The sequence below is a fragment of the Melospiza georgiana genome, chromosome 22 (assembly GCF_028018845.1).
Source record: "Melospiza georgiana isolate bMelGeo1 chromosome 22, bMelGeo1.pri, whole genome shotgun sequence".
NCBI lineage: Eukaryota > Metazoa > Chordata > Aves > Passeriformes > Passerellidae > Melospiza > Melospiza georgiana.
The window spans coordinates 3,673,331-3,688,117 of NC_080451.1; the positions used below are offsets into that span (position 1 = coordinate 3,673,331).

A 14,787-nucleotide genomic window follows, 5' to 3' on the forward strand; every position below is an offset into this window, starting at 1 on the left:
CTGCAAGCAGAGGGTATTGTTTCATCAAAAGAAGATTACTTTCAGCTGACCATACCATTGTTTTCCAGTTGTTCAGTAACTAAGGCTTGGTGTCTCAAAGCTTGCTTTCATTTCAATCTCACTTATAGTTTCCATATTCTCAAAAATTTTTGCCAGGCAATCATAATTTTAAGGCTTTCCTGTTTCATCTTTCCTAGCATCTGCTCCTTTTAATTTTCACCACCCTTGCCCTGATGTTGGGGAACCAGAAAGGTTTGTTACAGCCACCCTCATTGCGACTTTTGGCACCCAAACAGGGACCCTGACATTGAATCATGTCAGCTGGCGTTAGCTGATGGATAGGCCAGTGCTCCCTGGGATTTTGGATTGTGCCCGGCCTGGCGGATTCATCATTGCTTCGAGGGACCTTGCCCAGGATCAGCAGGTGGTTTTGGGGAAATGCAAGATATTTATTGCCCATTTTGCCACTGTGTTTTTACAGTATGAACCCACATCCCATAATAGATTTGGGGTGTTTGGTGGCTGTTCCACCTAAGGGGGAGAAAAAGAAAAATGGGCAGCCAGATGTCCAAAGTAGAAAGGTGTGTATATGGATGCTTTAAGTTAATTCTCACTGATCATGACCAAATATCTTCAAAGAACAAATTAAAATCAATCATGAGGTGGATCATTAAAAATTTTCCAGATGCCCCAGAGCCTGACCATCCTCCCTCCATCTTGGCTCCTCCACTTCTGGCTACCACAACCTTCTCTGCTGCCCTGAATGAACCTCCAGACTCCAACCCCACAACTGTGAGTCATGCCCCACTGTCAATCATTCCAACTTCACCCTGGGCCATGCCTCCAGAACTCCACCCCAGAATTCTGCCATCCTAAATCAAGGCCATTCCTCCCCAACACCTGAAAAAATGGCAGCGCCCTTTGCCTAACCCTCCGGCAACAATATAACCCCATGATAAAAGATACTAAGCCCAAATATTTGGGCTTAGTATCTTTGATCATGGGGTTCTATTGTCACACTATTTCTAATCCAAATGTTTCTGCTCCAAGTTATTTTTCCTCCCCAGAAGACAGTTTGGATTCCCCAGATCCACCTTGCCCCTCAACCCCAGAAGATCTCTAGGAAAGGATCCAGAAAGAAGCAGCTAAGGAAGGAGACTTGCAAATAGCCTCGAAACTCCTCGTTGGCCCCACAGGAAAGAAAAGGGCAGAATCCCAGGTATCAGCCAATGGTTCATGGGGAAATCAAGGATCTGTGTAAGGCAGCTAAAGACCATAGGAAGGACTTACCTTGTTTTAATGGCCTAATGAGGGCCATAACTACAGCACGTCTTAATCCCCTATGATTTGACCATGTTGTTGTCACCTACAGAATACAACCTGTGGGAAGGGGGATAAAAGTGTTTACTAAATCAATTAATAGCAGACTATGCTAATAATGAGGCAAGGGCAAAATTGACAATCAACCATCTAGCTGGAGAAGGACAACACAGCCTACCAGATGATCAAGCAGCAGGTATCCCCAGAAAAGTTTTGGATGATATCAAAGAGATGGCTTTGAAAGCTTTAATCCAGGTATCGGATGGTAGCACCCCCAATTTGGACTACCTTGAGTGGCTGCAGCTAAAGCTTTAGGACAATTAGACCATCTTGGATGCCTGCTAAGTAAGCAAACCAATGCTACCTCCCTCACACTGAGTGGCCTGCTCTCAGACATAGAGACCATCAGACATGCCACCTTGCAGAACAGCAATAGAGTTTTTACTCTGGGAACATGGGCATGGATGTGTAGAGTCTGAGGGTATGTGTTGCATGAGCCTCTCCAGCCACAGTGAGTCAATCCACAAGAGCATTCAGGTACTGAAGGAAGGGTTCAAGAATGTTCAGGTGGAAAGCAAAGACTGGTTCAATAAACTCTTCCAATCCAAGGGACTAAAGGGTTGGAGGATGACAAGCTAAAACAGGACATTTAATTCTCGTAGTGGTTGTTGTTGGATTGTTAATTGTCCCATGTTTGTTTGGATGTTTTTAGAAAGTCTTACAAAATTCTTTCTATTCCATCTTTGTTGTAAAACAGAAAGGGGGAAGATACCCAACACAGGCTCCTAATGGACTCCTTGGAGGAGAGAATTGGAGGCCTGGATAGCACAGAAACTCAAAATGGGAAGGAAAATCCTTAAAAGTATCTAAAAGTATTCTTAAATCCATAAAGTACCTTAAAAACCTTGAGTATCTCAAGGCATTAATGGGCACCACTGAGTGTCAGTACAAAGGTCTCAAGGGACTCGTTAAAGCCGATAATTGGGGTCATGATTGCATAAACCTCTCACAGAGTCTGTATCAAAAGGGAAACACCAAATACCCTGAAATAACTGAAGTACCCTGAAGTACTAATGACCCCACTGAGTGTTGTTACTGACAAAGCCTCTGCAGGGACTAATTACAGCAGATAATTGGAGACAATGATTGCAGAAAACTCTCAGAGATTCCAAGGCAAAAGCTAAACCCAAAGTCCTTTGAAAAACCTGCAGTCCCTGGGAGCATGAAGGAGCCCCCAGGGCCATTGCTGAGCAAGGCTCCCCAGGGACTCCTTCCAGCAGATCCTTGAGGCCACTGGGATGTGGGCTAGGGGGGGATGCTGAGGGCAGGACAAGGGGCTGACAGTGCCCAGCCTGGCTGGGGCTGTGCCAGGAGGCCCCAGGGCCTCAGGACAAGGTGTCTCCTCCAAACCCTTGGTGGCACAGACCCTGCTGTGCCCCAGGGCATCAAGACTTGGCTTCTCTTTGTCCCCACCTGTCATCACTGCCTCCAGTTCTCTGCTCTGGCTGGGGCCTGGGGACACTTTCTCAGTCCCGTCCCTCAGTGGGACCCATTAAAAGTCCAAGAAACTTTGGAGTTGGATTCTGCCTTGGAGTTCTTGAGAGGTTTCTTCAGCTGCCTCTCAGGGACTGATGTTCAGGGCCTGAGCACAAAGCCCCAGAGGCTCATTAAAGTCCTTATGCTGTGTCTGTGCTGCTGAGCTGGGCTGGGCTCCTGGCACAGAGGCAGCTCCTGGTAACCAAGAAGAGCTTCAAAAGCACATTTCTCTTGATGATCAGCTCTTCTGCCAGCCCAGCAGGGCTGAGGCACTGCCTGCAGCTAGCCCAGGCACAGCACAGAGGCACAGGGAGCTTCAATCAGTCAGGGCTGGGAAGGTGCTGAGAAGTGCCTGGGGCAGAATCAATGCCATCCTTTGGCACAGGAACCTCTGGCTGCAGGACAATGCAGCTGCAGCTCCTGGAGCAATCTCCTAAAGCAGGAACATCCCAATGCCTACAGACCCTGTGAGTACATTCTCTGATTGTCTCTTGTGCAGGGCAGCCAGGGGTGCCCAGGGCTGTCGGGCAGAGCAGGGTCCTGCAGAGCCCAGGGTGCTGTGCTGGGGCAGGGACTCTGCTGCCTGCCAGGGACAGCTCTCAGCCAGCCCTGGCAGCTGCTCCCAGTGCTGGGGGACAAGATGTGGGTGAGAGGAGACAGCTGATAAAGCTTGGAAGTGTTCGTCTTGTGTGGTGAGGATGCTGCATTGTTCAGGACTGGTCCCAGCAGGACATTTATATCCACATCATTTCCAAGTTGATTATACAGGGAGCACAGCAAGGCAGGGGCTGCATAAAAGGGAAATTCCTGGAAAATTCTGTCTTTTTAATCTACTGCTCTGGGTTGCCTGGATAGGAAATTGCACATAGATATTTATCTCTCAGTTGAGGTCGAGAAAAATAAAAAGAAATTTCTCTCAGGTGCTAATAAATCAGGACGTGACAGAAATCAGCACAGGGCCCTCTAGAAGCTGCATCAGTTTTGCTTTTCCAGCCTCCTCAGAGTTGCTCTATTGCCATCAGACCCTGCAGAGCCAGAGCTGCCCTTTGGCAGTGCCAGAGCTGGGAGGGGTCTGCAGGGCCGAGCTGAGCCCCCAGGCCTGGGCTGGGCTCTGGCAGCACTGGCAGGGCCCAGCCTTGGGCACAGGGAGCAGCTGCTGGCAGGGACAGCTCCAGGCAGCAGAGCTCTGGGCAGGCAGTGGGGGGGAAGTGCCCCCAGGCTGTGCTGGGATATTTAAAGTCCTCTCCAAACACAACTATTCCATGATTACTTTTTTTACAGATCCCCATGCTAAGGCACCACAGGAAATGTCCAACAGCAGCTCCATCAGGCACTTCCTCCTGCTGGCATTGGCAGACACTCGGCAGCTGCAGCTCCTGCACTTCTGCCTCTTGCTGGGCATCTCCCTGGCTGCCCTCCTGGGCAACGGCCTCATCATCAGCGCCGTAGCCTGCAGGCACCACCTGCACACGCCCATGTTCTTCTTCCTGCTCAACCTGGCCCTCAGCGACCTGGGCTCCATCTGCACCACTGTCCCCAAAGCCATGCACAATTCCCTCTGGGACACCAGGAACATCTCCTACAAAGGATGTGTTGCTCAGCTCTTTTTCTTTCTGTTCTTTATCACAGCAGGGTATTCACTCCTAACCATCATGTGCTATGACCGCTACGTGTCCATCTGCAAACCCCTGCACTACAGGACCCTCCTGGGCAGCAGAGCTTGTGCCCACATGGCAGCAGCTGCCTGGGCCAGTGCCTTTCTAAATGCTGTCATGCACACGGCCAATACATTTTTCCTGCCCCTGTGCCATGGCAATGCTCTGGGCCAGTTCTTCTGTGAGGTTCCACAGATCCTGAAGCTCTCCTGCTCACACTCAAACACTCTCAGGGAAGTTGGACTCATCACAGTTAGTGCCTGCTTGGTATTTGGTTGTTTTGTGTTCATTGTGTTCTCCTATGTGCAGATCTTCAGGGCTGTGCTGAGGATCCCCTCTGAGCAGGGACGGCACAAAGCCTTTTCCACCTGCCTCCCTCCCCTGGTTGTGGTCTCCCTGTTTGTCAGCACTGGTATATTTGCTCAATTGAGGCCCCCCTCCATGTCCTCCCCATCCCTGGATCTGGCCCTGTCAGTGCTGTACTCACTGGTGCCTCCAGCCCTGAACCCCCTCATCTACAGCCTGAGGAAACAGGAGCTCAAGGCTGCAGTTGGAGACTGATGATGGGATGCTTTCAGCGACACTAAAATGGTGGTCAATTTCTGCAAATAACATGTAAAAAAAGTTATCCTTGATTTTTCTTTATGGTTTGGTTGTAGTGGTATTTTTTCCTTTGTATTAGTTACTCTTATTGTCCAGAAAAAAAAGCAGCTGTTTGTACCATTTCTAATTTTGTTTCTCTCTGCCTTCCATGTGGCCACAGACTGTGTCAATGAGGGGCTTGGTCTTGATGGCTTTAAAGGAACTAAAGGATCTCCAGCAAAGTTTTCTGCAGAGATGCCCTTTTGTTGTGTTCTCGGAGCTGAAGCAGCAATGTCTGTGTGCAGAGCTGGGGCAGATCAGTGCAGGCCCAGCAGCTGTGCCCAGCAGCAGCAGCACTTGGTGTTGTCAGTGCTGCTGCCATGGCCCTGCCCCGCTGCCCTGGTGGCCCTGGTGTTGCTGTAGGGCCTGAGGGCTCTCGGGGCCGGGCACAGTGCTGGGGGTGGCAGTGCCGGGGCTGCAGCAGGGACAGGCCATGGGCACTGCTGGGGCAGCGCTGACGCCTCAGCCTAGGCCCTGGGGGCTCCAGACTCCTTGCCCAGCCTCTCTCAAGAACACACCCAGGCCAATGCTCAGCACAGAAAACCCCCGTGAGCAGCCCCAGGCTGGCTGTGGGCAGACTGGGGGCAAACAGCATGGCTGGGGCTCTGCAAGGGCCCTGGGGCAGACAGGAAGGAGCAGCAGAGCAGGGGCTGATCCATCCCCAGTGCGCTGCACAGCCCAGGGCAGCGTCCCAGGGCGTCCTGATGGAGCTGCCAACAACATCCCCCCTCTGCAGCCCTGGCATCTCCCCCAGCTCACACAGGTGCCCCAGCCTTGCAGGCACAGACACGGCAGCACTGGCTCAGCAGCCCCTGTTTGCATTGCACAGAGCAGGGGGAGCACCCCCATGCTGTTGGTGTGGGGACATGAACCTGAGGGAGCACAAACGCCATCAGCCCCTGGGGCCAGCAAGGGCTGGGGGACAGCAGGGAAACCACTCAGCTTTGTCCTGGCCTCTGCAGTCAGCCAGAAAGTTTGTTCCCATCAGCTGGGAGTTTCCTGTCCCACTGCAGACGCTGTTGCTCAGAGCCAGGGCTGCCTGGCAGCCACCCCCAAACTGCCCTGAGCATTTCCTTGGCTTCACCTCTGCTTTCTTTACTCTTCCCTTGTAGAAAATTCTTCCTCTTGCCCAGTCCTGTTCCCTCTGCTGCTCATCTCTTCCCTGGTCCTGCTGGCCACACCATTCCTGATCCAGGCCAGGAGCCATTGGCCTTCTTGGCCACCCGGGCACACTGCTGGCTCATGTCCAGCCTGCTGTCCATCAGTCCCTTTCTGCCTGGTCCCTTTCTGCCTGGCTGCTGTCCATCCACTCTGTCCCCAGCCTGTAGCACTGCAGGGGTTGTTGTGGCCAAAGTGCAGGACCTGGCACTTGGACTTATAAACCTCATCTTTTTGGACTTGGGCCCTGGATCCAGCTTGTCCTGGGCCCTGTGCAGAGCCCTCCTACCCTCCCACAGATCCACACTCACACTCAGCTTGGTGTCATCTTCATATTTGCTGATGATGTACTCAGTCCCTTCATCCAGATCATCATTGAAATCCATGCTGGCTGGCTCTGATCCCTTGGCCATCCTGTGGGTGCCCTGTGATGGCACTCAAGGTGATCTGTTCCATAACCTTGCCGGGCACCCAGGTCAGGCTGACAGGCCTGGAGTTCCCCAGATCCTCCTTCCAGCCCCGCTTGGGGGTGGGCTCACATTGGTACCTCCAGTCCTCTGGGTGGGAGTGCTACTAAAAATTTGGTAAAATAGAAAACTCCTTAACACCAATGTAGCATTAAGATGCAGCGTTCTTTATTCAGCTGGATGCACAGGGGATAGCTCCTCCCAAAGCCGTGCATGCTGAGTAGAGGAAAGTTTCTGGTTATTTTCTGTATTTTGCACACATCTTCATTGATTGTTCTGGACTAAACACACATATGAATATAATTTCCCCAAAATCATTAACACATTTCCCCTCCCCTTTACCCATGTGTTCTTCTGTCCTGGGGGTCTCTCTGGTGGTCCCTGGTGGTCGTGGACCCCAATGTTCCAGTGGGCCTGGCTGAGCTGCAGGACACTGAGGCTGCTGAACTTCCAGTTCCCCTTCTCACACAATGGGCATTGCGTGGTTTCCATAGGCCTAGGGCTGGGGAGAACAAGCTCCAGGTGTCAGCTCAGCTGGTGCAGACAATTGATCATCTGGTAACATGAGGCCACAGAGTGGGGTATGAAATCACAGAGCGGGTTTTGTGAGGTCATGGAAAAGCTATGGCATCATAGACTCTCTCTGTGACATCACAGAGCCAACTGTGACAACACAGGGCAGAAGTCTGACATCACAGGGTCAACTATGACATCACAAAGTTGGCTGTGACATCAGAGACTAGCTGTGTGACATTAGAAAATGGGCTGTGGCATCACAGAGCAGAGCTCTGACATCACAAGGCAGACTATGACATCACAGAGTTGGCTGTGACATCACAAGGCAGAGGTCTGACATCACAGACCAGGCTCTGACATCAGAGTCCAGCTGTGTGACATTACAGAAGGGGCTGTGACATCAGAGAGCAGATTGTGACATCACTGATTTGGCTGTGACATCAGAGACTAGCTTTGTGACATTAGAGACTGGTCTGTGACATCACAGAGCAGGCTGTGACATCACAGAGGCGCTGTGTGACATCCCAGCAGGGCTGTGTCAGGTCACTGGGTTGATCACTCTGCCCCAGCTCCCCCTCACAGTTTCTCCGAACAAGTCCAATGCTGTCCATGCCCAGCAGGGTCCCTGTCCCCCGGGATCCTCCCGGCCCACCTGGAGCCACAGCCTCCACCAAAGGATGTTCCACAGGATCCACCCCAGAGCCTGACAGGGGACAAGGGGCCAGGGCCGTGTGACCAGGACATCAAGGACGGGGATTGTCCAGGTCACTGTGGCCTGGTTTGGGTTCTCCAGGGCAGGAAAGATGTCTGGCAGCTGGAGCAGGGCCTGGGAAGGGCCTCCAAGGTGGGGCTGGAGCCCTTGGGCTGTGAGCAGAGGCTGAGGGAGCTGGGCCTGTCCAGCCTGGAGCAGAGAAGGCTGAGGGGCTCCTCATGCCAGCCTGGCAGTGCCAGCGAGGAGGGAATGGAGAACACAGAGCCAGGCTCTTCACTAGGGGGCTGGGGGGAGACAAAAGCGAATGGGTGGAAGGGGAAAGAGGGGAGATCAGTCAGAACAAGAGGAGATGAAATGAGTCAGGCTGATTTCAGCATTTCCACAACAGCAAAAGCAGCCTGACCTCCCTTCTCCATCCACCACTGACAGCTTTGCAAATCAGGAATTGTTGGAGCTGTTTTGCCCCCACTCCAGGATGAGAATCCTGCTACAAGAACTAATTGTGTGTGTATATCTATCATAAAACCATGTTTGTCTGAAAGTAGTTTTAGTTTGGAAATACCCTGTGGATGGCAGAATCATCAGAGACTGCTGGGATATTGCACATTGCTCAGGGAAGAGCTGTGATTGTTATTAAATTGTATCCTATTAAACTATGGTCTGTTGGCCATGAAGAGAAACTTTCTGTGCCTCTGAGTGTCATCAGTTCCTGACCCCCAAAGGACACAAACCTGATGAGTTGTTGCTCCCACCCCAGTGGTGGCACTTGGACCTCCCTCCATCCCCAGAGCAGAGCTCCCTTGTCCCAGAAAGTCCCTGTCAATGCAGGGATGAAGGAAACAGCACAGGCTGTGGGGATCAGGGGCAGGGCAGAGCCAGGGAGAAGAATGACTTTTGCAATTGTGGAGCTGTGCCTTACCTTGGCTTTGTTGGCTGACAATAAATGAACATCCCTCTGTGTCTCGGGCAGCTCCTTCTCCAAGGAAAGCAGGTGGGAGTTGGAGCCAAGGAGCTGAAAGCTGCAGGTGCAGCCTGGGCTGGAGGGAGCCCAGATTTGCACAAGGCTGCTCTGAGTGCCAGGGCTTGGATGGGGGAAATGGTGGGGTGGGTTAGGGACAGAGTCTGATTGATTGTCAGCCATGAAGGGTCTTGATTTTCCTATCTATTCAAACTTCATGAGGAGGTTCTTGGATTCAGTGTCAATAGGAGATTGCACGGATCAATAAATTGACAGGGAAGAAAACCCTAAATTTGACCTAAGAAATCTTTTCTCACTGTCTTTTTAAATAGAATATATTCAGTTTGGATACACTACTGAAATCTGTCTAATTAACCACAAAGGAATTGAAAATTAAAATCAGATTATCCCCAGAGGCTTGGCCTGTTCAGGTTTCTGAAAGTTGATGAGCCCTGGGACACTGAATTTCTGCACTGAAGAGCTGAACGCTGAACAAGCCTCTGCAGCAGGAAAATTCAGCAGCAGCCTCCAAGGTGCTGAGGATGTCAGCAGCCCCCACTGAGGCCATCCCTGCCCAGAGACCGTGGGGGAATGGGCAGACAAGGAGAGCGTCCCTGGGGCTGGGGCAGCACAACTCAGAGGCACCAGCGGCTCCAGCTGGGCAATGGAGTGTGGAATGTGGCTGGGAAAGCCCTGCCTGGGCTGTGCCAAGCAGGACAGACAAGCCCTGACTGCCATCCCCCAAACAACTCTCTCAGTGAGATATTTAAAAGGAATTATAATTGTTTGTGTACTCTGAGTTGGACACACTGGAGAAATACCAACAAGAGATTCTCAGGAGCTCAAAAAAACAAAACAGCCTTTACTGGCAACTCTGAGGAACTTTGGCAAAAGGTTTTTTATGACATTGTGGTGGTTTTGGTTTGTTGATTCAAGATTTTTCTAATCTTGAAGTTTCTTAATTAATGTATTGAATAGTGTGTTGGGTTTTGGTGTCAATTAATTATGCATTTATTTTGTTGTCAGATAGGATTATGAGAAAGATAAAGTAGGCCTAAAATTTTAAAAGGGTATAAAGAAAACGGTATTAAAAGTAAATTAAAAAAGAAAAAAGTAGTAACAATTAAAATGAACTCTTTAGTACAGTTTTTTTTCTTTACAAGTTTTTACTGACAATGTGAAGAAACTAAACTTAAAATTTCTTGTTAATTTACTGCTTCTAGAATAGTCTTTTTTTTAGATTTCTTTGGGAGAGATGATTTTCACATTAAGCTTATGGAGATTTTCTTACAAGAGGAAAAAATTGGTTTTTTGTGGTTCTTAATTTAGTCATGGATAACAGTTGTCTGGGGAACTTAGTTATTGTGAAGTTGGTTTTATTGCTACAAGCTTGTTTTGCAGCTTGTTGATGAGCCATGTTGACTTATGCAGTATTGTTTTAAAGATGAGTTCTTAAAAAAGTAAAAGTTTTTATTATTTACTTTAAAATTATTTTAACTCTGGGAATAGAGATCTTCTCTTAGGGATAGTGGATTATGTTTTTTCCCTGTTTAAAATTTGATGAAATTACAGTTATTTTAACATTTGTTTACTTTAGTATGGAGGTTTTTGTTTGATATTAATTTGAATTTTTTAAATTGTTTTTTGTGTTTTAAAGGAAAAGAGTTTTTTCTTTATAGTTGATAAGATGATTTTAATGTTAAGATTAAGGTAATTTTTCTTCTTTTTTGTTTGGGATTTAATTTCTTTTTTACTGATTTTGATGGGGTTTTTGATTGTTTTTATATGCCTGTATTTTGGTTTTTTCTTATACTCGAGGAAGGATTGAAGTATTCAAAGGACTAACACCTGACCTGCCAATAACTTGTGGTGGAAGTTGTGGTTGGGTTTTGTTAGGATTGGTTTCATAGTTTGTTTTTGGCTTTTTTTGTGTTTAATTTTAGTTGTAAGGTTATTTTGTATGGGTTGTATGATGTAGGGCGTTCTGGTTTTAGTTGTGTTGGGGGGAGAGAACTTGATGGTAAGATTTTAATAGGTGTGGCTAGGTTTGTTCTGGTTGGGATTTTGTAGCCTCTTTTGTTTTCCTGTTTTGTAGTTGTTGGGGTTTGGTTTGGTTAGAATGGCGCTGATGGGGAGGTGGGGGGTGGCCTGGGAAGGAGGGAAGGGGCTCAGCCCACAGCAGGGTTGCTTGGTTTGGTTTGGTTTGGTTGAGATGGGGGCTGGGGCCCGCTATTTCTTTGTTAAATGGAAAAGAAAAAGGAGATTCCTGGGTTTTGTCATCTTTAACATTTGTGTTTCACAGAGGGTGGTTCAGTATCTCAGTGGTCTAACAGATTGTCAGTAACACAAGAAGTTTTGTAATACTTTTTTAAATTCTTCTCATGTCAAACTACAACAGACATTCAACAAACAAAAAATACTTCTGAAAGCATTGACTTGGCCCATTCAAACTGACAAACTGTAAGCCTGTTCATTTTGATTAAGCCTGTTCATTTTGATTAAGCCTGTTCAATTTTGACTAGTGTTAATAAAAATTTGCAGAACCACAGAAAAAGAAGAAGAAGACACAGAAAGAAAGACAAAAAAGATACAGAGAAGCACACACAGAGCTACCAACTCCTGGATTCCAGCACAGTTCAGATGGAAATTCCAGGAGGAGGTAGGGTCAAGATGTGTGCTTGCCTTGTGGTCAGCCTTCAATACCCCTTGGTCTCGCTGGGCCCTTCCCCCAGCTGGGCCTTGGGCTCATTTGGTCTCTCAGGAGCTGGGCTGGGTCTGCAGAGGTGGCTGTGGAGCATTGCCTGTGCTGTGCCAGGCACTGGCAGACACTGCTGGGCTGGGGTAGAGGCTCTGGGGGGATTGGGGTTCCAGGGCAGGGCAGGGCTGGTGTTCCAGGGCAGGGCAAGGCTGGGCCTGCCCCTTCCTCCCCCACATGTGAAATGTTTCCAGCCAAGAATCTCCTCCAATCTGTCACAAGAGGGGACTTGGAGGTGGAAATCCTAAATTTGGCCATGGGCACCTGGAGGAGAAGGACAGTTCTTTTCTGTAGGAAGTAAAGCACAGAGTCCCAGCGTTTGAAAGGCAGGTGAGAGCCTCACTGGGCCAAGGCCAGCTAGACTTGTCAGGAATGGCAGATTTCGTCTGGGAGCAGTCTTCGTATTTAAGGAATTTTCAAGCAGGAAACACGATTTCAGCCTTGGGCACATGCAGAAGCAGAACAGTTCTTTCCACAGGAAGGAGAACACAGAGTCTTCCCCAGTGTTTTGGGGACAGATGAGAGGTGACCCTTGTAAAACCACTGCAACACAGACTTGTCCTGGGAATATCCCTATGGAAACAATCTCTGGATATAAGGAAATTTGGAGTTGAAATCCCAATTCTGGCCATGGATGCCTGGAGGAGAAGGAGAGTTATTTTCCAAAGGAAGGAAAGCACGGAGCTCCATCATTTAAATAGCAGATGAGAACAGATCTTCAACATGCCAAGGTCAGCTGGATCAGTCAGGCAGTCCACAGGAGTCCAAACCACCAGACCTATTCTGTGTTGCCTTGGTTTTATGTTTCCCCAATATGTCACAATGGCCCACTAATTACAAGAAAACTTGCAGCGTCACAATGGCCCCTAGGTTCCAAAAGGCACCACAGTATCACAGTGGTCCCAACGATTCCATAGCCCTTTCAGTGTCACAATGGTTTCTGTGCTTCCCCAGGCCCCACAATAACATGTCTCTTCTGTTCCATGAGCCCTGATTGTCTCAATGTGTAGATTTCTTTGTTACTTTTTCTGGCTGTTTTACGCTGATTTAGGTTGATTTATAGTTGATTTATGCTTGTTGGTTTTCTGTTTCTCCCGGCTGGCTGATTTATGTCCAGAGATAGCTCAGGGATGCCACTTGCTCGGTTTCTCGGCTGTTTCAAAGACCTGGAAAGGCCCAGAGTGGCCATGGGCAGCCCGGCGCTTCAAAGGACGAGGAGAGACTTCTGATCTTGTTTCGGTCTCAGTGTTTATTAATTGTTTATCTAAAAGATTTTCTTTCAGCCCAACAGAGGTCTGCACAGCAAGTCAGCCATGGGCACACTCCCGCAGCCCCTGGGGCGGTCACTTATCTTTATACCCAGAGTTACGTGTACAATATTTATGATTTTTCTCCAATACCTTCTACTCTTATTAACCGGTGCACTTCTAGTAAAGACCAATCCCAAAGTGCCACCATCACCACAGAAGATGGAGGCCAAGAAGAAGAAGAAGGAGGACAGGACACGCCCCAATTCCTCCATCTTACTTCTCTAGACCCCCCTGTACAGAAATCCCAAACCCTGTGTTTTACACTCTAATTAACCTATCCCTTCACCATTCACCCCAGTGAAATCCTCCCAGTCCTCATACAGATGTCATCTCCTGTGTAGGATCAAAGTCCTGCCACCAGACACTTCTGGCAACATTCCAGGACTCCCGAGCCCCCCAAGGGTGGTCTCGGTCTCTGCACCTCAGTCCTGAGGTGCTGAGATCCCACATCTCCCCCTTCTGTTTGCACCAGGAAAGCTTCTTTTGCTATCTGATTCATAGCGTGTTTTAAACATGCAAATATGCATGGGATAACAAGTATGAGGACTAGTAGAATTATTAAAACATAGAACTCTACCCTCAAAATTCCTCTCCAAATGGGAGAGATGTCAAAGAATTCTACCACACATTTTGCTTTTGCTGACTAATAGGTATATTACCCCCATTGCTTACTGCAATGAATGAAAGAATGATGCACATAAACATCATGAAACCCACAACTCTGCTTCTGCGTGGAATCATTGCTCTGCTTGTCATTCAAGACCCTAGAGAAAATTCCCCCAAAGTCTTTAGTTTCTTTTTATTTCTCTTCCGAGTCGTCTTGTGCCATCTGAGTCTCGACTCCTGTCTGAGTACTCGTCTCTTTGTTACTTGAATCATTGTTTCTCGGATCCACGTTTTCATGTTCTCGCACTTGAAATGGTTTCACGTGTCGTGCCGACACCCACGTCAGACCTCGATCTGTGGAGATACAAGCGAAAGCCTTGCCCCCCACTAGGTGGTGCTGTCACCGGCCTCCCCAGGTCGGACGACAGCATGGGCTCGACTGCCCCTCGTCCTGTCAACTGCCGTGTTCGTGATCTCGTTTGAGACCGTGTCTGCCTGGCTTTTAATTCAGCTGGAAATGGAGCTTCAACACCAGAACGTCTCCCTTGAAGGGAAGGGACTGGGACTCCGAGGGTTATTACCAGAGGTACCAAGGCTGAAGAGGGTGTGGAGCCGCTGGGACATAGGATCCCGAGCACGGCCCCTCCTCGCCCGAGACGTCACGGGCCCGCCCCCGCCCGCGCTCTACTCTCTGCGCATGCGTGCTCTCCGAGCCTCTCCCCGTCTCTCCTGGGCTGACGTCACTCTCCCCCCCTTGTTCCATCTCCGAGGTCTCCTCCCTCGGTCTGCCCCTGACTCTGTGTCCATTCCTCCCGCCGGTGTGTACGGCCCGCCCCCCGCCGGCACCCGGGCCCGCCCCGCCCCGCAATTCGAGCCGAATTTGTCCGCGGGTTCCTTGCGAGTTCTGCCCGCCACGCGCGTCTCCGGGGCGGCTGCCACTCCCCAGCGCCGTGCTGACAAAAGCCGCACCGGGACACGTGTCTCCCGGTACCTCTTCACTCACGCTCCCCGTCTGCTCCGCCGCTGCCGCGCCGTGCCCCCACGAGGAAGCGTCCCCCCCGATCCCTCCTCTCTTCCCCCTTCACCCCCCCTTCCGATCCTGACTCCCCTGTACTCTCCGGAGTTTCAGGACGCTTTAGGAGTTTCCTGGGG

The 14,787-nt window shown here is 49.6% G+C and overlaps 1 protein-coding gene across 1 annotated transcript; it reads left to right on the plus strand.

The window, feature by feature from the left end:
* Positions 1–4,163: 4,163 nt before the first annotated feature.
* On the plus strand, positions 4,164–5,072 carry LOC131092461 (olfactory receptor 14J1-like). Its single transcript, XM_058039140.1, has one exon. The coding sequence runs from the start codon at positions 4,164–4,166 to the stop codon at positions 5,070–5,072; it is 909 nt and encodes a 302-aa protein (XP_057895123.1).
* The last annotated feature ends 9,715 nt before the right edge of the window (positions 5,073–14,787 follow it).

What these genes read in the sequence shown, in the direction of transcription:
- LOC131092461 (XM_058039140.1), top strand. Translation starts at nt 4,164, where the DNA reads ATGTCCAACAGCAGCTCCATCAGGCACTTCCTCCTGCTGGCATTGGCA.